This window comes from Somniosus microcephalus, chromosome 2, assembly GCF_052327205.1.
Source record: "Somniosus microcephalus isolate GS21.2 chromosome 2, FLI_Smic_1.0, whole genome shotgun sequence".
In the NCBI taxonomy this organism is placed as follows: Eukaryota; Metazoa; Chordata; class Chondrichthyes; order Squaliformes; family Somniosidae; genus Somniosus; species Somniosus microcephalus.
In genome coordinates, this window is record NC_140988.1 from 298,820,939 (window position 1) to 298,843,467 (window position 22,529).

General features: G+C 43.8%; 1 protein-coding gene across 3 annotated transcripts in view; it reads right to left on the reverse strand.

The window, feature by feature from the left end:
• Positions 1–22,529, reverse strand: part of unm_sa41569 (un-named sa41569) — a 240,318-nt gene that overhangs the window by 47,535 nt on the left and 170,254 nt on the right. For all 3 annotated transcript variants that reach the window (XM_085973470.1, XM_085973465.1, XM_085973479.1), the window contains exons 12-16: positions 16,886–16,972; positions 16,724–16,789; positions 13,711–13,824; positions 2,210–2,321; positions 309–355 (exon numbers count right to left, since the gene is read on the reverse strand). In XM_085973470.1, coding sequence (XP_085829596.1) covers positions 309–355; positions 2,210–2,321; positions 13,711–13,824; positions 16,724–16,789; positions 16,886–16,972 — 426 coding nt within the window. The remainder of the gene's footprint in view (positions 1–308; positions 356–2,209; positions 2,322–13,710; positions 13,825–16,723; positions 16,790–16,885; positions 16,973–22,529) is intronic.

Here is a 22,529-nt window from a genome sequence, read left to right on the forward strand (position 1 = left end):
TTAAATTAATCTACACTATTCTGCATAAATTACTTTCAAGTTGTACATGTTGCAAATGAACGCTCCTGGCATAGAACTTTGCCCACTGGGAGAACAGTTCAGGAATTTGGGGCACAGATGTCATCGGGTCCCATGGGTTTTATTAGAATTACTTCATATTTTCAAAATGAATCTCAGTTTGAAAAGAACTCCAAAGTAATAAAATAAAACTAAAAAGATCAGATTTTACTCTTGATTCATAATGTACATAGTTTGCTGTAAAATTACTAACTGCATTGCCATTCCATAAAAATCTTCGAATAACTTACTCTTGGTCTTTGTTGAGCCATTAAGGTTCCTGTTCTTGAGACTGTAGCTGCAATTAAAAATTAATATGTCAGTGTCATCAAATAAACTGGAAGAATTTTTAATCCATTAGAAATATATACACTCCTGCACAGAAATGTAGTTTATTCAATTTTTTTCCAGGATAATGAATTTTCTGATTTGCCCTTCCCCCTCATATTCCTGATCCATCAGGCCATGCCTCTCCTATGACTGAAGACAGGTGGATGTCACACTTTGAAATCTCCCATCACGACAATTCTGAAGCTCAACACGAAGATGTGCCCACACATTGCATTTCCCAAGTGGCGGCTCAGCAGATTGGGGAAAATCAAGCCTCCATGCCCCATTCTACCGAGCTGCACACAGGTGAGCCCAAGTGCTCGGCATTGTATCACTGCTTACATAAATATGCTTCGATTTACCACATTCTTGTGCAGGGTAAGATTTCCTAGCCGCAGTGGTTTCCAGATTCAACTATTCCAACGCTCTCCTGGCAGGCCTTCCACTCTACCCCATATAAATTTCAGCTGATTCAAAACTCTGCTGCCCATATCCTGTCATGTGCTTGCTGACCTACATTGGCTCTTGTTCCACTAATGCCTCAAATTTACACAGAATGTACAGCACAGAAACAGGCCATTCGGCCCAACTGATCTATGCCAGTGCTTATGCTCCACATGAGCCTCCTACCAACCTATTTCATCTATCAGCATATACTTCTATTCCTTTCTCCCTTGCATGCTTATCTAGCTTCCCCTTAAATGCATCTACTACTCCTTGTGGTAGCACGTTCCATATTCTTGCCACTCTATGGGTAAAGAAGTTTCTCCTGAATTCCCTATTGGATTTATTAGTGACTATCTTATATTTATGACCTCTAGTTCTGGACGTCCCCACAAGTGGAACATTTTTTCTCTATGTCTTCCTTATCAAACCCTTTCATTATCTTAGAGATCTCTATCAGGTCGCCGCCCCCTCAGCCAAGAGCCCCAGCCTGTTGAGCCTTTCTTGATAAGTATCATTTTTATATGGAGACCAGAGCTGCGCACAGTACTCCAAATGTGGTCTAACCAAGGTTCGATACAAGTTTAATGTAACTTCTCTACTTTTCAAATTCCTCTAGAAATGAACCCCTGTGCTTGGTTTGCTTTTTTTTTTTTTTTTAAATGGCCTTATTAAACTGCGTCGCTACTTTCAGTGATTTGTGTATCTGTACCCCTAAGATCCCTTTGCTCCTCTACCCCATTTAGACTCTTATTATCCAAGCAGAATGTGGCCTCCTCATTCTTCCTACCAAAAGGCATCACCTCACACTTATCTATATTGAAATTCATCTGCCAATTACACACCCATTCTGCAAGTTTATTAATGTCTTCCTGTATTTTGTCCCATCCTTCCTTTGTATTAACTAAACCTCCCAATTTGGTGTCACCCACAAATTTTGAAATTGTACCCCTCCATATCTAACCGCCTGCAGCCCTACAGCCCTCTGAGAACTCTGTAAAGCTCCAACTATGGCCTCTTGTACATCCCCCTCCAATTTCTCCACCAATGGCGACCGTGCATTCAGCCATCGAGGCCTTCAAGCTTTTAGTCACATCTCCCAATATCTCCTTCTTTGGCTCCGTATCCATTTCCGTCTGACTACTTTCAGTGAGGTGCCTTGGGATGTTTTTATACATTAAAGGCGTCATAAGAACGCAGGTTGTTGGTTTGCATTCATCAGAACATAGATATAGATCTATCAAATCTAATTCTTATTGCTGCAAGCTTCAAACATCCAGTACATATAGACACAACTTTAAAACTACTTTACTGAGGCAATGCTGGCCACTGCATTTACCTACACAGGTTTGTGTAAAATGCTGGTCATGATATTTACCTGCAAAAAGTACACTTAGCAGTGGAGTTATGCTATTAATGAACAGCCCTCGAATACTTGCTGGGATTGTGTCTCTGTTTTTCTCCAGAAACCCAGATGCATTATATTGGACCTGTGTAGGCAGTTACAATTACAAATTTAGAAACAAACACAAAATTAGGCATAAAAAGCTCAAACCAGATTCTGTTTCTCCTTTAAACAAATCCAATCACTTTTTTTTTTTAAAAAGTTACTTGACTCTAAAATGGATTTCCCTTCACCCCTTAAAAATTGCAGATTAAGGAAAACATTTGGTCAACTGTTTCTTCAGAGTCTGTTAATTACTCACAAGCTACAATCTCCACCCCCCCCCAGATGTTAACTAATAAACAGAATAAATCCAAATACAAAACACAATAAACTTTCCAAATTTAAAAAAATAATAAAGCAAAATAAAAGGCTTAAAATTGTATGTTTGTTGGAGGGAAAGCAATTGATTTAAAAAATGTAATGGAATCATATAGTTTACACTATTAAATCCTGTACAAGGTTTACAGTGACATTCACTACTATTTAGTTTTTGAACAGATTAAATAAATTGCCTCTCGTCATCGAAATTGTTCAGAAGTTTCCATCTCAGCCACACAGTTGAGGAAATTACCATGATCTGAGTTAGCTGATCTTAGGCGGGGCAGCACTGGTGTACTGGACAATGCTCATTGGAATTTTTTTTTTTTTTTAAACTTTGTTCTCCAGATGTAGGTGATGCTGGTCTGGCAACATCAGGGTTAGCTTTTGATCACTATACAGTGATCCCTATTCGGAAGTGTCAGGCAAGGGTGGAATTGGGCTGTAATGTCCTTATAGTTGAAACAATCTGCTTGCATCCACCATCAAGGCTCACATTTGGGTGAGGCACCAGAAGGCAACTGTAGCCCATGGAACCAGGCCTCAGTGAGGGGGTCAAGATAATATAAATGCAGTTCTTTCTGTCTTTCGCTCTGCGTCATTCTGTCTTTCCTTCTATACATTAAGGAGAGGTTGTGAGGAAAGGGGAATCCTCGCTGCTGTTACAACATTGTTTAACATTAATTAAAATAGCTGGTTGCTAAATGTGGAGAATACGTTAACACCAATAATCATTTGATAGCCAAGAAGGCTTTTGTTCCTCCTCACTGAGTTACAATTAATTGAATTATGTTGACATATCCACTGTAGACAGACATTGACAAAAACAATCATTGCTTTTTTTTTTAAAAAAGGAAGGATATTCCTCCATGAAACACATTACTTTCCTTTTTAGCTCACACAAAGCTATAAATAAAACTTACCAGTTAGAAGAAATCCATAAACATACCAGTGGACAATTAACTACTTGTGTACTTTGCCAGGTCTAGATAATGGCATCCAGACTGAAATAAATGTTGTTCCCTGTTTGGTTCTTGTTGGAACACATGGCTTAACTCATTGAACTTTTGTCAGTGAGTCTAGCTAACATGATGTCCCAGGCATTCTTGACTGAGAAGGGTCAACTTTCCAATTTAGGATTTTACTCGATGGGTAGTAGATGTCTTGAAAACTAGATGTGAAAGACCTTTTCTTTAAAAGTTCAAGTAGTTTCTCTCCTATAAGTTAATTACTGTCACCATGCCAAAAATGCACTTAAAATTTATGAGACTCCATCACTCTAATTTCAATGGGATGTAGAACCAATTGAATTTTTCAGGATTGTTTGTACCCAGTGTCTGCACCTTTAATTTCTTATTCAAAAGGATGGGAAACTAAATAGCTGATATTCATTGCAGCTTACTGGTTACCTGCAGACAGGCCAACACAGAAAAGTACTGCTCTTTTTAGAACTGGAACAGGAGTTCACTTAAATATCAAGTTCATAGGGCAAATGAAAGCAATTACATTGAAGCACCATATACACCATCCTGTTTTAAAGCACAGCAAAACACCTTTACCACTCACCTAAATTATATTAATTTGAAAGATTAACACTAATATTAGGACTCAAGATTCAAATATAGACACTGAGTACATACTACCTGGTGTAGATCAATCATATAATAATGGAAATATCCAAATACTACCATAAAACCCACCCCTTATTGACATATGGTAATGCAGTGATTAAGTTACTGGACAGGCAACCAAGGTATTGAGTTTAAATCCCAGCATGGCAAATTGCGAAACTGAATCAATAAATCTGGTAATATGTGGGCCTGCACTAGGAAAGGAGGGGAGGTTATTAAAAAATCCAACTGGTTCACTAATGTCCTCAGGCAAGGGTCTGGCCTACATGTGACTCTCAATTATACCAAGTATAAGTACAGTATAAAAAGTATAGTTGTTGTTTTGTGAAGTGGCCTCCCAAGCCAATAAATTGTACAAACAACTGCACCTTAAATGTGGCCTGGCCAGTACAACCCACACCCGGAGAACAAAGTAAAAAATAAAGTCCAAGAAGTTTTGTGGGGAAGGCAAACACATACTCGAGGACATGCACTGGGGTTGAATTGGATACTGCAAATATTAACGTGTGATGGGCCCATATAAATGATGAGCGAATGCTTTCAATGAACTAAGGATTAGCAATGTGTAAACATACAATATCTGTGCTAATGCAGGATTTTGAAACCTAGAACCAGCGACTGGGTTACAATTTAGTGCAGTGTATTTTGCACTAAGTTCATCTGGAGACTTTGCACTCCGGTTTAGACATGGAGAACAAATTGTTTTGGTGAGATTTGTTTTTCCCTTCCCACTTGATAAAACAGCACTAGCTGAAATCCAAGATTTGCTGCAAGAAGGAAGTGTGGAATGATCATTGTAAACATGAAAAAAATCTACCAGAAGCAAAAAACTCAAACAGCAATACATACAGAGCAGCTCTAACAGCATAATCACAATCTGGAGTCAAGACTAGGAATTTAATGACCTCAGGCATCTCAAAAGAAAGTTCAAAGTGGTTGAACTCATGACAGCACCAAAGGAACATTATCCTAAACAGGAAGGGTCGGATGCTTCCCACAGGGAAATGCCTCCGATTCGCAAATAAAATGCCCACGTAACTGGGGCCTCAGGATCCACGGAGACTCGCACTCCTGTGCCTCTCCGGGTACCCGCGGGTAGAGACCCACATATCTCGGGCGCAGGCGGTTCGCACGCGCCCATGGGATCACATGGGCCGGCCCAACAAATGACAGAAGGAAATCCCCACTCGTACTTATGGAGATTCTGTACATATGGAATCCCTATAAGAATGGGAATACCTCAAAAAATACACCTAGACATCAAATACATTTTTAAAAAACCATCACATATTTAAAATGAATTAAAATGGCATTTAATTAAATATTTGAAACAAAAATTTAAAGGGGTTAAAAAAAAATTAAAAATTTTTTTTTTTTTTTTTTTTTTTTAAACTCTTACGCTGGTAAAAGCAGGCCTTACGTAAGAATTTCACGGGCATTTGCTGGGCAGAAGTTGGGCTAACTCTCCACCCGTGGAGCCCTTTCCCGGGGATGCAATTGATCCGTCAAGAAAATTCTTGATATGCGCTAAAACCCAAAACTTGCAATCTAAGAACATAAGAAGTAAGAGCAGGAATAGGTCTGTAGTGTATGTACCTTTAAGAGAGAACTACTTTTACAGCTCCTGTATACTGTAGTACTGGCAGTGACCACACCTGTATATAAGCCTTGAGCATGCCTCTGTACCCCCAGTCTTGAGACTACCCTACTCCAGTAAATACCTGTTGACTGTTAAGTTACAGCATCCGTGTGGTTATTGAAAAACATCATACTCTCAGAATCACGGATCTAACAGTGGCGATTCGAATCTACCTGCAACTCTGCATTTCCCTTCGAGGATTCGCTCCGGGAGGGCGGTGGAAGAAAGTCTAGGCCAGAAACACGGGTGTCGACCACGAGCAACTGCCCAGTCATCTGGCAGAGTGAACATCGCAGGGGAGGCTGTGGAGAGCCGGGCTTGGTTACCCAGCCACGACGATCAGCAACAGACTGACGACAGGTACCAGGTACAGTGCAGACCCTTCCCGGACAGCGGCGGCTGGAGCCGACCGACGGCAGAGAAAAAGCCGAGCAGCGTCAACGGGGTAAGATAGAGGGTGAAGCGCACAGGGCGCAGCCGGGGGTTGAAAACCGAGCGGCGTCGAGGAAAAACAAAACGGAGAGAGGGTAAAGCAGTAGCCGGGTTCAGGACCAAGCAGCGGAAACGGGAAAGGCACACAGAAAAAAAAACGTGCAGAGTGCAGCCAGGGCTCAAGGGCTGAACAGTGTCCACGGGGAGAAGAAGGGAGAGCACGGGAGACGCCATTGAGCCGCGGAGAAGAAGGAAGAGTGCGGGAGACGCCATTTTTAGAAGCCGCAGCGGAGAAGAAGGGCAAGCGCGGGAAGAAAGGAAAGCGCGGGAGACGCCATTTTTGACAGTTAAATCACACCCAGGGATGCCGAAGAGTGGCAGTATCTCTACGTTTGACAATGAAGTCGAAGATTGGGCGACATATGTGGAATGTATTGAGGTGTACTGCAGGGCGAATGAAGTGCCAGATGCTAGGAAAGCACTGGTTTTGTTAAATTCCATGGGTGCAAAAACTTATGAGTTATTGCGAAACCTAATAACCCCAGAGAAGCCTGTGAATAAGAATTTCTGAAAGCATAGTAGAAATCCTAAAGGACCACTTAAACCCCACACCGCTGCTGATAGCAGAACGATTTAAGTTCCATAAAAGGAACCAACACAAAGATGAAAGCAATGCTGAGTACTTAACGGAACTGCGCAAGCTATCGAAAGACTGCCAGTTTGGAGTGGGACTAGCAGGTACGTTAAGGGACAAGTTTGTGTGTGGGCTTCAAAGTGAAGGAACCCAGAAACGGCTTCTATCAGAAAAGAATCTTACGCTGGACAAGGCTTTCAGTATGGCAGTATCACACGAAGCAGCCGCAAGGGGCGCTGCAGAGATACAACGAGACCGCAAGAATATGGCACCAATGAAATGTCCTATGGAACAGGGAAGTGTTATCGCTGCGGCAGAACAACACACGACCAGAAGGATTGTTGGTTCAAGGACCAAGTGTGCAGACAGTGTGGAAAAGCAGGACACATAGCAAGAGTCTGCAGGTCTGGGAAGAAAACCAACAGCAAAAAATCTCCACAGGAGAAGTACAAAAAGGTACACAAGGTGATGGACAGTAGTTCAGACAAACAGAAAAGTGACACAGACTCCGGAAGCAAGGAGCTGGGTTGTCTGAAACTACATAAGGTAATCAAAATGGAGGATCACCAGACTATCTGGGTTACACTCAAGATAGACGGAGTCCAAGTGAAAACGGAATTGGACACAGGATCAGCCCTAACAGTCATAAACCAAAGGGACTACAAGCGGCTATTTTCACATATACCCTTGAAAGCTACACAGAGATTGTCTTGAAGACGTACACGGGGCAAAAAGTCTACCCCAAAGGAAAAATAAGAGTGAAAGTGATATACAAAGGCCAGGAAATACCTAAAATGGACTTATATGTATTGCCAGATGGAGGACCACCACTGCTAGGACGTGAATGGATCCGGAAGATACAATTAGATTGGCATTCCATACAGGCACTGAAGGTTGAGGCCAAAAAGGATGACGACGTCACACCTGGACGACTGTCAAAAATGCTAACTGACACAAAAGAAGTGTTCCAGGAGGGACTCGGAACACTAAAAGGCATAACAGCAACGATTAAAATAGAGGAAAATGCAAGCCCAAAGTGTCTTAAGGCCAGACCAGTGCCTTATGCGATCAGACCAGCCGTCGAAGCAGAGCTGGAAGGGTTGGAACGTTCAGGAGTACTGTCCAAAGTAGACTGGAGCGAGTGGGCTACACCCATCGTTCCTGTAGTGAAGAGGTCGTTGAGTAATACGCCTGGGGAACCAAAGAAGGTCCGCATCTGTGGGGATTTTAAGGTGACAGTGAACCCAGTCCTTCACACGGTACAATATCTGCTTCCACGAATTGAGGATATTTTCGCCTCGCTATCTGGAGGTAAACGCTTCACCAAAATTGATCTAGCCCAGGCGTACTTGCAAATGGAGGTAGAAGGAGCCTCGAAACAATACCTCACGATCAACACTCAAAGATCTCTATCAATACAACTGGCTGGTGTTCGGGGTAGCATCGGCTCCGGCTATTTGGCAAAGGGCGATGGATCAAGTCCTGCAAGGGATTCCAGGGACCCAGTGTTATTTGGACAACATCCTGGTCACGGGCGAAAATGACAGTGATCACCTCGCCAACTTGGAGAAGGTGCTCACCAGATTAAAGGAATATGGGCTACGAGCGAATCGCCACAAGTGTGAGTTTTTCCAGAAGCAGATCTCGTATTGTGGCCACATCATCGATGAAGAGGGGTTACATAAGTCCCCTGAAAAGATTGAGGCAGTAGTCAAGGCTCCAGCACCGGAAAATGTGTCACAACTGAGGTCGTTCCTCGGGCTGGTAAACTACTACCATAAGTTCTTACCAAATTTGTCGATGGTATTACACCCACTGAACACCCTACTGCAAACAGGGGTACCATGGAAGTGGAATGACGAACGTAGACGAGCTTTCCAGAAGTGTAAAGAATTGATCACATCAAAAGAGGTGTTGGCCCATTTCAACCCAGCACTACCAATTCGTTTGGCATGTGATGCATCACCCTATGGTATTGGAGCGGTGCTGTCGCAAAAATTCCCAGACGGGTTGGAGAGGCCAGTAGCCTTTGTGTCTCGGTCACTAACCTCAGCCGAGCGCAACTACGCCCAGATTGACAGGGAGGCCCTCAGCCTAGTATGGGGAGTAAAAAAATTCAACCACTATCTGCATGGGCAGAAGTTCACCTTGCTGACTGACCACCAACCACTTGTCTCCATCTTTAATCCTAAGAAGGGTGTTCCAGTGATGACTGCACAACGGTTACAAAGATGGTCCCTGTTTCTAGGGGCGAATCAATATGAAATAGAATATAAAGGCATGAAACAGCACGGAAACGCTGATGGGCTATCACGCCTGCCACTGCCTACTGTGGAGGAAGCACCAGCAGTGGACCCTATCGAGATATTTTATTCGTCAATAATTGAACGATTGCCAGTAACAAACGCGGATATAGAGAAGGAGACCCGCAATGATCCGACACTATCTCGGGTATATGATTTGACGATGAGGGGATGGCCAACACATGGTGACTCACTGTTGCCAGCATTCTCATCCAGAAGAGAACAGCTGTCAGTATGCCAGGGGACAGTGATGTGTGGATCCCGAGTGGTGATTCCACCCAAGTTAAGGGAGAGGGTGCTAAATGAGCTTCATGAAGGTCATCTGGGAGGGGTGAAAATGAAAAGCCTTGCTAGGGCTTGTGTGGGGTGGCCGGGGATCGATCAACAAATCGAGGACCTAACCAAGAGCTGCTCAGGATGCCAGAAGGTCCAAAATGCACCACCACATGCCCCTCTACACCCATGGGAGTGGCCCTCCTCTCCATGGCAATGGGTGCACATTGATTTTGCTGGTCCATTCATGGACTCAATGTTCTTAATAGCAGTGGATGCTCACTCGAAATGGCCTGAGGTGATAAAAATGTCCTCAACCACTACAGAGAAAACGATTGCAGTCCTACGGACCATATTTGCCAGGAACGGCTAGCCAGAGCAGATTTGCTCTGATAATGGACCACAGTTTGTGTCCGAAGAGTTTCGGAAATTTGAGAAGGAATGGGGTCAGGCATTACACATCCGCCCCATATCATCCAGCCACAAATGGATTGGCTGAGAGGTTCGTACAAACCTTTAAAAAGGCGATAAAGGCCATGTGCAACGATGAAATTCCACCATAAGGTGGACAATTTCCTATTAGCCTACAGAAATGTGACACATGCAGTCACCAACCAGACCCCAGCCATGATGTTCTTTAACCGAAGGTTGAAATCTCGTCTGGATTTGCTCAGACCAAATGTGCGAAGAAATGTTGAGGATAAACAATGTAGGACAACCAGTCTTGGCCCGTGACTACCGAACAAAGAAATGGCAACCCGGAACGATATGCACAAGGCAGGGGCCATTAATGTACACAGTGGATGTCGGGGAGAACATTGTGAGACGCCACGTCGATCAGATCTTAGCGTCACAGGAACGAGTCAACCCCATGTCGAGTACCTGGGGATGAACCTGACATACCAGTAGCATCTACCTCAGAACCAGTAGCAGTGGAAACCGATGAACTAACCGACGAAAAGGGGCCAGAATCACCTCCGCACCAAGAACAAGAACCTCAGGAAAGGCGCTATCCCGAAAGGATCAGGAAGCCACCCCAAAGACTGAATCTATAAATGGACTATTGTTGTTTAATGTACATGTTAAAGTGTTAATTGTTATTTGAATATTATGGGTACTGCTAATCTAAAAGGGGAGGAATTGTAGTGTATGTACCTTTATGAGAGAACTACTTTTACAGCTCCTGTATACTGTAGTACCGGCAGTGACCACACCTGTATATAAGCCTTGAGCATGCCTCTGTACCCCCAGTCTTGAGACTACCCTACTCCAGTAAATACCTGTTGATTGTTAAGTTACAGCATCCGTGTGGTTATTGAAAAACATCATACTCTCAGAATCACGGATCTAACAAGGTCATTCGGCCCCTCGAGCCTGCTCCACCATTCAATAAGATCATGGTCGATCTGATCTTGGCCTCAGCTCCACTTTCCTGCCCGCTCTCCATAACCCTCGACTCCCCTATATTTCAAACATCTGTCTATCTGCATCTTAAATATATTCAATGACCCAGCCTCCACAGCTCTCTGGGGTAGAGAATTCCAAAGATTCACGACCCTCAGAGAAGAAATTCCTCCTCCTCTCAGTTTTAATTGGGCGACCCCTTATTCTGAAACTATGCCCCCTAGTTGTGAAGTGGCCTCGCAAGCCACTTACGGGCGCATACGTGCAAAAATTCTTCTCAGGATTTGGGTGATGCTGTCAAAGATTGCCTTCATTGCCCATTCCTAGCTGCCTGGCACTGGAATGCCTTCTTGCAACGCTGCAGTCCTTGTGGTAATGGTTTATAGCCATTGTTTGCAGAACCATTCCAGACCATGCTAGTTCACAAAAGGACTTTAACCTTTCTGGATCCAGTTCACAGAAACAAAAGAACAAACAAACTTTGTTCTTTCGCGATTTCAGGATATCCCAAAGCGCTTCACAGCCAACAAAGTACTATTGAAGTGTAGTCACAGTTGTAAAGTTAGGAAATGTGGCAGCTAATTTGTGTACAGCCATGTCCCACAAACAGTAATGAGTTAAATGACCAGATGGTCTGTTTTAGTGGTTATGGCTGAAGGATAAACTTTGGCAAGGACAAGGCAACTCCCCACTCTTTCATCGAGGCACTCTCTTCTCCAACTCTCAGAGCTTGTCCTGACATTCTTCTCCCTCACTTTTCTCAATTCAATCCGACACTCTTTTCCCCCACCATCCTATTCAAGCTGGCACTCTTTCCCTCATTCTCACCGTCAGCCTGGCTCAGTGGCAGCATATTCATCAATCAGATGATCATGGGTTTAAGCTCAACTCTAGGACTTGAACACATAAATCTAGGCTGACACTTCAGTGCAGTACACAGGGAGTGCTGCATTGTTAGAGGTGCCGCCTTTCAGATGAGATGTTAAACCAAGGTTCTGTCTGACTGTCCAAATAGACATAAACTATCCCTTAGCACTATTCGAAGATGTGCAGGGGACCTCTCCCAAAATTTATCCCTCAACCAACACCACAAAAACAGAATACCTGGGCATTTACTCCTTGCTGTTCAGAAGAAGTCTTACTGCAATTATATAGGCAGCACGGTGGCATAGTGGTTAGCACTGTTGCCTCACAGCGCCAGGGACCCGGGTTCGAATCCGGCCTTGGGTGACTGTGCAAACTCCACACAGACATTCTCCCCGTGTTTGCGTGGGTTTTCTCCGGGCGCTCCGGTTTCCTCCCACAGTCCAAAGATGTGCGGGTTAGGTTGATTGGCTATGATAAATTGACCCTTAGTGTTAGGGGGGATTAAATACGTGGGGTTACGGGGATAGGGTGGGATATGTGTTGGTGTAGGGGTTACGGGGATCGGGTGGGATATGTGTCGGTGCAGGCTCGATGGCCCGAAAATGGCCTCTATCTGCACTGTGGGGTTTCTGTGATTTAGTGAGACCACGCCTGGTGTACTGTGTAAAGTTTTGGTCTCCTTACCCAAGGAAAGATATACTTGCCATAGAGGGAGTGCAACAAAGGTTCACTGGACTGATTCCTGGGATGAGGGGACTGTCCTATGAGGAGAGATTGAGTAGACTAGGCCTATATTCCCTAGAGTTTAGAAGAATGAGAGGTGATCTCATTGAAACATAAAATTATTAAAGGACTTGACAGGATAGATGCTGGGAGGATGTTTCCCCTGGCTGTGGAATCTAGAAATAGGAGTCACAGCCTCAGAATAAGGGGATGGCCATTTAGGACCGAGATGAGGAGAAATTTCTTCACTCAGAGGGTGGTGAATCTATGGAATTCTCTACCCCAGAGGGCTGTGGAGCCTCAGTTGTTGAATATATTCAAGACAGAAATCGATATATTTTTGGATATTAAGGGAATCAAGGGATATGGGGATAGTGCAGGAAAGTGGAAATGACGTAAAAGATCAGCCATGATCTTATTGAATAGCGGAGCAGGCTCGAGGGGCCGAATGGCCTACTCCTGCTCCTATTTCTTATGTTCTTAGTTATTATAAAAGTGCCAACAGGCATCAACAGCACAAGACCTTGGCTTTGAAATTCCCAGCGGCACAGATCTGGGGTGGACCTGAACTTCCGTTGGCCACTGAGGGAGGGGAGAAAAATGAATTACGCTGCGACATCTTGCCACAGCATTAGCAGGCCAACAGGGCTCTGGCACACAAAGAAAAAAAAGTGGAAAAAAACTTCCCGTTGGCTTGTCGATTGCATAGCTAAAACTGGTCTTTTTCCCCCTACCCACTACCCAGGCATTGCTACACACCAAGATTCTCAGGTGTTCCTGACACAGTTTGTATGACATATTTTGCTCATTTATATTACATTGTAGAATGCTTGCTTTGAAAAGTGCCAACATTCTTTAAAAAAGCATTTTGAGCTATAGTGATGCATTTCTGTGGAGGCAGAGTAATAACAAAACCCTCACCAAATGATGATGGTCAGATACATTGCTGAACTCTACCCATGACATTCAATAGATGTTGGGGCAATTTTAATACCCATCGATAATTCTTATTTTTTTTTTTTTTTATAAATGCTCACACAAAGCTCCTGATTACTAATATCAGGAATCATGACATAACAGTTAAAAGAAAAAAAAACATATACTATTGATGTGTACTTTATCTTTGGCGGAATGGTATAATAGCAGTCAACTAACGTTTTCTATTGGTGTTTCTTCATAGAAATGAGAGAAAAACACAACACTCTTACCTTTCCTGCATAATGCATCACTGTAAATACTGGACTGTGACTTCTGTCTATTTTAAAGTGTGGATTCCCTTTGAAACTACTGTTTAGTTTGTCCACAAAGGTTCTGCCAGTGGTCTGTAATGGTACATAAAAGGCATATCTAAATATTGTACATATGTTCCTGAACATTTTTTTTGAAAACTTGGCTTTGGTTAATAAAGGAACTCAATTAAAAAAAAGTTATCTAAAGTTTGCTATAAGTCTGCATGCATACTTTAAAAGAACTTTATCCAGAACTCGTCCATCAGTTTATCAAGGAAAAAATTACCAGGTCACATTTTCACCAACAAATCAACTGGATGAGTCATGCATGAATAAAACTACACCCACCCTTTCGATCAGATGCAAGGTGTACAAAGTCCATGAAACTAAACTTCTTATGTTAGTCCAACCAATCAATCTTTATGAAAGAAAACCACACCTAATTCTGTTTGATGGCTAAGTCGGAGGTGTAGTTTACGTATCAAAGATATGCAATGAAATGCAAGTACAGTTTCTCTGACGGTTTAGGAGAATGCACCACCCAAGATATTGAGCATCCAATTTGAACAGGGAGATCCCGGTTTTGATCCCCAGCCTGTACTTTTACCAGTAGGGTGTCACAAGGGGCTTCAACAAACCCTAGGGGTTATTGAAGGGTCTAAAAATAAAAAGTAAGATTGTACAGTCCTGATCTTTCCCCGGTAATCCTTGTTGAAAGTGGATATGTGTGGACATGAGGTCAGGGTAGGATAGTTACTGGCTGTGATGCCCTCACAGTTGAATAGCTCGCTAGCACTCATTGTCTAAACGCAATGGGTAAGGGACCAGAAAGTAGTTGATAGCCATGGAACTGTAGGAGAGATTGTTTTGTTTCAGCACTGCTAGTACACACCAGGAATACAGAACAGGAAATTATGTACTCCCCCCGCCCCCAACTGGTGAATTTCTATCCAGTAAAATTAACAGATGTAAAATAATGGGCTGGGGGTGCAAGTTCCTAAAATGTGCTCCTGGCATGCACTGGTAGTGGAAAATCTTCCTTCATACTCCAGCATAAATTACTGCTGTCAGGAGAGGGGGGGGGGGGGAAGGGAAGAAAATTGGGGGGAGGGGGTGAAAAAACATTGCACAAGTGTGGCTGAAAATCTAATCCCTTCAGAAATAGACTTCATAAGATCAGCCGCCTATTTTATAACTTGCTTGTTGTCATATTTGAGAGACCCATCGCTGCCCAGTGATTTAATCAAACATTCTAGGTTTACAAATTCAGTTAACTCTGCCTAAATCGGACAAACCTCTCAAAGGCGTCAATTGATGCAACTCCAACAAGTCAATTGCTGAAGCTAACACCCAATGTGCAAAAGACTTTGTGATACAACAAAAAAACAACATTCAATAGATATGGTGTGGTTGTGAAAACAGTGACTATAAAAAAACAGCCCCATCTACGACATCACTGGCTGTCCTGCAGTTCGGCTGTTCTCGCTTAGTGTCTCAACTAAATTCATTACAATTTTGTAAACTGTTAGAAAGGACTGTGTTAAGGCAGACTAATTTTCTGAATAAAACGCTTTGAAAATGCTGTTGCAGAGCTGATAGGCTTCAGTATACTTTCTCCTACAAGGCAATTTTTTTCCAATGTGTTTTACACCTTTTTTTGAAAACCCTTATTTTTATGAAAACCAAATAACCCACATGTTTAGCTCTATATAGATCCTCCTGTGTGCCCATAGTACAAAGCAACCTAACAGGTCCCATCATCTCAGCAATACTAACTCTTTAAAAATCAGTATCAACATAGAGAAATATAAAAGCAAAATATTGAGCCTGCATTAGCTTAGTAACATAAAATGTCCCATTGTGATATCAGCAAGTTACTAACAGATAAAATAATTAGCAGGTCCTAAGCTATGTTTTTGCAGGTCCAAATTATAACATGTTAAATGAGTTCAACATGCAATTCCAGTGCTCGTTTTTGGTAAGTTTATCTTAAATTGATTGTTATTGCTAGAATATATTTCTTTTAAAGACAGAGAAAAGAGAGAGAGGGAGGAGAGAGAGAGAGGGAGGAGAGAGAGAGAGGGAGGAGAGAGAGAGAGGGAGGAGAGAGAGAGAGAGAGAGGGAGGAGAGAGAGAGAGAGGGAGGAGAGAGAGAGAGGGAGGAGAGAGAGAGAGGGAGGAGAGAGAGAGAGAGAGAGAGAGGAGAGAGAGGGGGAGGAGAGAGAGAGGGGGAGGAGAGAGAGAGAGGAGAGAGAGAGAGGGAGGAGAGAGAGAGAGAGAGGGAGGAGAGAGAGAGAGAGGGAGGAGAGAGAGAGAGAGGGAGGAGAGAGAGAGAGGGAGGAGAGAGAGATGGGGAGGAGAGAGAGAGGGGGAGGAGAGAGAGGGGGAGGAGAGAGGGGGAGGAGAGAGAGAGGAGAGAGAGAGAGGGAGGAGAGAGAGAGAGGGAGGAGAGAGAGAGGGAGGAGAGAGAGAGGGAGGAGAGAGAGAGGGAGGAGAGAGAGAGGGAGGAGAGAGAGAGGGAGGAGAGAGAGAGGGAGGAGAGAGAGGGGGAGGAGAGAGAGAGAGAGAGGGGGAGGAGAGAGAGGGAGAGGAGAGAGGGAGAGGGAGGAGAGAGAGAGGGAGGAGAGAGAGAGGGAGGAGAGAGAGAGAGAGAGAGGGAGGAGAGAGAGAGAGAGAGAGGGAGGAGAGAGAGAGGGGGAGGAGAGGGGGAGGAGAGAGAGAGAGAGAGGGAGGAGAGAGAGAGGGAGGAGAAGAAAGAAATGAGCGAGAGGGAAAGAGAAGGAAAAAAGAAAGAAGCCTCCATTCTGGCTTTTAGAGTAATACAGGTCATAACAAACCCTTAACGGGCATCTTGAATAATTATGGAAACAGAAAATGCTGGAAATACTCAGCAGGTCAGGCAGCATCTGTAGAGAGCGAAACAGAGTTAACGTTTCAGGTCGATGACCTTTCATCAGAATAGTCTTATTCTCTTCACTGCTCAGTTCCTTACCTGTGGAAATGCACTTTGTTCATCCAGTAGTGAAAACACTCCTACTGGTTTTGCTAGAAAGAGATCCTATAGAGGAAAAGTTTATACATGAATGAAACTGAAAAGAAAAATTAATAATCCAATAGAGCCAGACTGAATTGCAAATGCCTTTTTTTTTTATACCAGTATTGCCTTGTTGTCCTTAAAGGTAATAGTTTCCCACTCAATTCCTTCTTGCTTGCACTCATCTTGCTGCATTAAAAATATGTGCTGCAGAAAAAAAAAAATGCATATAATTTGGGTTTTTCATTTAAAAGAAAAACCAATGGAACATAATATCATCAGGGAAATATAACAGGCACACACAAAGAATACAATGGGAACTGTAATTAGTTACCTTTATAAAGTCACATTTCACAGTCCCAACCAATATCTCATACAAGTCAATTGAGTTACGGTACATAGAATGGACCTATGTACTCTGCTGTGGCTACTGAATTATACCTATGAGAAAGAGTATTGCCAAGATAAAGAAAGAGTCAGAGCTGGTGAGGTGGACCAACAATCAGCCAGGGGACTAGAGAATTGGGTGGCAGTCAAAGGCTGGAGAGATTTACTAGCATCAGGCAGGAGTCAAGCAATACCAATAATCACAGTGCATATGGTTATGCACCTTTGGGCTGGCCAGTGGTTCCAGATCAGAACCGAGACCCTTATGTTAGTGGCACAAAAAGTTTGAGAGGTGGAAATTTGTGGGCCAGAGGCAGGATGTACACAAGTTGCTGTTTGAATAATACAGCCAAATGTCGAGGCTTGCAGTTACTGCACCGTAGGAAGGCCCTGGAGGTTGACTATTGCTGGTGAAGGCAGGACTGCTGTCAGGAATTAACCAATGAGCGGAGGTTACAGGATAAAGCGGCCACAATCAAGGTCAATTAAGGCCCAATATTTCCTTTACATCTGATTACATTGGAGCCTGTTTATTGCCGTCTCCACAAAATGTGTGCGTTTAATCATAGTGTTTAAATCCACTAGGCCTTGCCTCTCCATCACTCTTAAACCTCTTCCAGCGCTACAGCCCCCGCCCCCCCCAACCCCACAAGCACTTTGGCCTCTTGTGCAAACCCCGCACCACCAGCTTAACATTGGTGCCATCGTGCCTTCAGTTGCCTAGGCCCCAAGCTCCAGATTTCCCGAAAACTCCCCTCTCCTCCTTCAAGACCCCCACCTCTTCAACCAAGGTTTTGTTTACCCCTAATATCTCCTTCTTTGGCCAAGTATCTTTTTTGGTATCACCTCTGTGAGGCACTTTGGGAAGGTTTTTCTACATTAAAAGGCGCAATATAAATGGCAGTTGTTGCTCCTATTGTTAATAGAGCATTAATAGACTTTAATCTACATATAGATTGGGCTAACCAAATTAGTAACAATACTGTGGAGGAGGAATTCCTGGAGTGTTTACGGGATGGTTTCCTGGACCAATATGTCGAGGAACCAACCAGAGATCAGGCCATCTTAGACTGGGTATTATGTAACGAGCAAGGATTAATTAGCAATCTTGTTGTACGAGGCCCCTTGGTTCGGAGCGATCATATGATCGAATCCTTCATTAAGATGCAGAATGAAGTAGTTCACTCAGAAACTAGGGTCCTCAATTTAAATAAAGGAAACTACGATGGTCTGAGGAGCGAGTTGGGTAGGATTGATTGGGGAATGGCACTCAAAGGGTTGATGGTGGATAGGCAATGGCAAACATTCAAAGACCGAATGGATGAACTACAGAAGTTGTTCATCCCAGTTTGGCATAAAAATAAAACAAAAAAGGTGACTCAACCGTGGCTAACAAGGGAAATTAGGGATAGCATAAGATCCAAGGAGAGGACATATAAATTGGCCAGAAAAAGCAATAATCCTGAGGATTGGGAGCAGTTTAGGATTCAACAAAGGAGGACAAAGGGATTAATTAAGAAAGGGAAAATAGAATGAGAGTAAGCTTGCAGGGAACATAAAAACTGACTGTAAAAGCTTTTATAGATATGTGTGAAGAGAAAAAGATTGGTGAAGTCAAGCGTAGGTCCCTTGCAGTCAGAATCGGGGGAATTTATAATGGAGAACAAAGAAATGGCAGACCAACTAAATACATATTTTGGTTCTGTCTTCACAAACGAGGACACAAATAACCTCCCAGAAATACCGCGGAACATAGGGTCTGATGAAAGGGTGGAACTGAAAGTAATCAGTATTTGTAGGGAAATGGTGTTAGGAAAATTGATGGGACTGAAGGCCGATAAATCCCCAGGGCCTGATGGTCTACATCCCAGGGTACTTAAGGAAGTGGCCCTAGAAATAGTAGATGCATTGCTGGTCATCTTCCAGAACTTGATAGACTCTGGAACAGTACCCATGGATTGGAGGGTAGCTAATGTTACCCCACTATTCAAAAAAGGTGGCAGAGAAAAAGCAGGGAATTATAGACCGGTAAGCCTGACATCGGTAGTGGGGAAAATGCTAGAGTCCATTATAAAAGATGTAATAGCAGAGCACTTGGAAAGCAGTGACAGGATCGGACAAAGTCAACATGGATTTACAAAAGGTAAATCATGCTTGACTAATCTACTGGAATTTTTTGAGGATGTAACTGGTAAAATAGATAAGGGAGAACCAGTAGATGTGGTGTATTTGGACTTTCAGAAGGCTTTCGATAAGGTCCCGCATAAGAGGTTAGCGTGCAAAATTAAGGCACATGGGATTGGGGGCAAGGTATTGACTTGGATAGAGAACTGGTTGGCGGACAGAAAGCAAAGAGTTGGAATAAACAGGTCGTTTTCAGAGTGGCAGGCAGTGACTAGTGGGGTACCGCAAGGATCGGTCCTAGGACCCCAGCTGTTCACAATATATATTAATGATCTGGACGAGGGAATTGGATGTAATATCTCCAAATTTGCAGACGGCACAAAGCTGGGTGGGAGGGTATGCTGTGAGGAGGATGTCATGAAACTCCAGTACGATTTGGACAGATTGGGTGATTGGGCAAAAGCACTATAATGTGGATAAATGTGAGGTTATCCACTTTGGTGGCAAAAACAGGAAGGCAGATTATTATTTGAATGGCAATAGATTGGGAGAAGGGGAAGTGCAAAGAGACCTGGGTGTTCTTGTGCACCAGTCGCTGAAGGTAAGCATGCAGGTGCAGCAGGCGGTTAAGAAGGCAAATGGTATGTTGGCCTTCGTAGCAAGACGGTTCGAGTACAAGAACAAGGATGTCTTGCTGCAGTTGTACAGGGCCTTGGTGAGACTGCACGTTGAGTATTGTGTGCAGTTTTGGTCACCTTACTTGAGGAAGGACGTTCTTGCCATGGAGGGAGTGCAGCGAAGATTCACCAGGCTGATACCTGGGATGGCAGGAATGACGTACGAGGAGAGATTGTGTCAATTGGGCTTATACTCACTGGAGTTTAGAAGATTGAGAGGGGATCTCATCGAAACCTATAAAATTCTGTCAGGTCTGGACAGACTAGATGCAGAAAGGATGTTTCTGATGGCCGGGGAGTCCAGAACCAGGGGTCATAGTCTAAGGATAAGGGGTAAGCCATTTAGGACTGAAATGAGGAGGAATTTCTTCACCCAGAGTGGTGAACCTGTGGAATTCTCTGCCACAGAGGGCAGTGGAGGCCAGTTCATTAAATATATTCAAGAAAGAGTTGGATATATTTCTTGAGGCTAAAGGGATCAAGGGATATGGGGAGAAGGCAGGGACAGGGTACTGAATTTGGATGATCAGCCATGATCTCATTGAATGGCGGAGCAGGCTCGAAGGGCCGAATGGCCTACTCCTATCTTCTATGTTCTATGTTTCTATACTGAGAATATTGGGAAGGAGCAAAGCAAACTGCCCCATTCTCTTCTCTTGCCTACGTTCTTGCCCAGGGTGCAAGATGGGGCTAAATTCACCAACTTCCTTCCCATCATGCTCAGTCCACCCATCACGACCCTCTTGAACTCCGCTAGCAGATCAACAACCACCATCCCCTCCCCATTAGCCTCCAGAAAATCCATTCATTCACGAACGAGGTCCTTACCATCCACGATCTTATATACACAGGCTCGGATTTTGCATTGAGAATAACATGAGGCCAACAGCGCTCGCTGTTATTACGGAGTAAATCAGATAGCAACTTCCAGAGTCCACAGTTAAATGCGAAATCTGGAAGGTGCTCTCCGAGTTACCCTGCTCCTCCACAGGCTGTGCTACACTGGTACTTCGCCGATAGACCCGGCACTGAAATCAATGTAAGCTTGAAGTTGTTGTACTTACCCACTAGTTACTCACTAAACAGAGCAGAAAAAGTTAGGGCTGGTGTATTCAGTTCTAAGTGAATTTTTAACAGCATGATAAATCATAATTACTGCCAAACAACCTCTCTGGTGCTGAAAATTTAATTTTGCAAGTGTAGAGTCTCATTCCTACATAATTTAGTTAGTGTTCCGATTTAAAAATTTTTTTTAAATTAAAATAATTTTTTTAAATCTTTTTCTTTCTGTCTCTTTCATCTCTCTTAATCCCATCTTTGTTTCCCTCTCTTTACATCAGCTGTGGCTCAGTTGGTAGCACCAACTTCTGAGTCAGAAGGTTGTGGGTTCAAATCCCACTCCAGTGACTTAAGCACACAAATCAAGGCTGATACTCCAGTGCAGTACTGAGGGAGCGCTGCACTGTTGGAGGTGCCGTCTTTCGGTTGAGACGTTAAACCGAGGTCCTGTCTGCTCTCCAAGGTGGATGTAAAAGATCCCGTGGCATTATTTCAAAGAGGAGCAGGGGAGCAATCCGGGCCATGATTTTATTGATCTCCTGCCTGTGGCTGAAAACCACAAGTGACAGCTTGCCCCTTACTGAAACTTCTCCCGGCTATACTTTCCACCAACTACCCTGCTGAAAACCTGGTGTGGCCCACATCACCAAGTCATACCTTGGTTTCTACTTCTACTCCTCTGGCCCCTTCTCTTCCTTTAAGCATCATACCTTGTTCCACCCCTCTTGTCTGCTTCAAAATCATTGTTCTCTACTGTCCACCCAAACCACACGCCAAGTTTTCCCCCCATGATATCCTCCCTGAGCCTCTGCACTGAGAGACTTCTCATCCTCAGTGATTTCAATCTCTATCTTAGTTCTGCTTGCCCTCCCTCCTCTGAACTCACTGCCCTCCTATCCTCTCTAAACCTCTCCTCCTACCCATATTCGCAGCCATGCCCTGGACCGTGCTGTGTCCATAACCTCTCTTTATTCCCACAATCTCAAACACAAGCAATGCCACCTCTGACCATGTCCTTGTATCCTTCACTACCCACTCCCCCCCTCCCCCCCACCCAAACCAGTTCCAACCCCACTTTGGTTCTGTGCCCACCCTAGAAAAAAACTCTCCACCAAGTCACTTATAACTGCACTTTCAAACTCCCAACTCTAGTTTCCAGCCTTCATTTGCCATGTTACTTCTGAAGCTGTTGATCTGCTCAACCATTTGCCACACTTCACTTTAAGTGTCCTTGTCCTTCGCAAAACCTTTACTCTCACTCATCCCGATTATCACCCTTGGTATGGCCCTATCTTCACTCCCTCAAGTCGAAGGGGTGCAGACTTCAATGCATCGGGTGCACCAACTGGCTTAGCCATACATCACTAGGTCTGGCTGGACCACATTAAGCACTACTGAGCCTCACTCTCCTCTGGCAAAAACATTCACCACACCAGGATCACCCTGGAGATGAAAGAAAACCCCCAGCTTCTTTTCCCCACCATCAACTGACTCCTTAAATCTTTCTCCACCCCAAA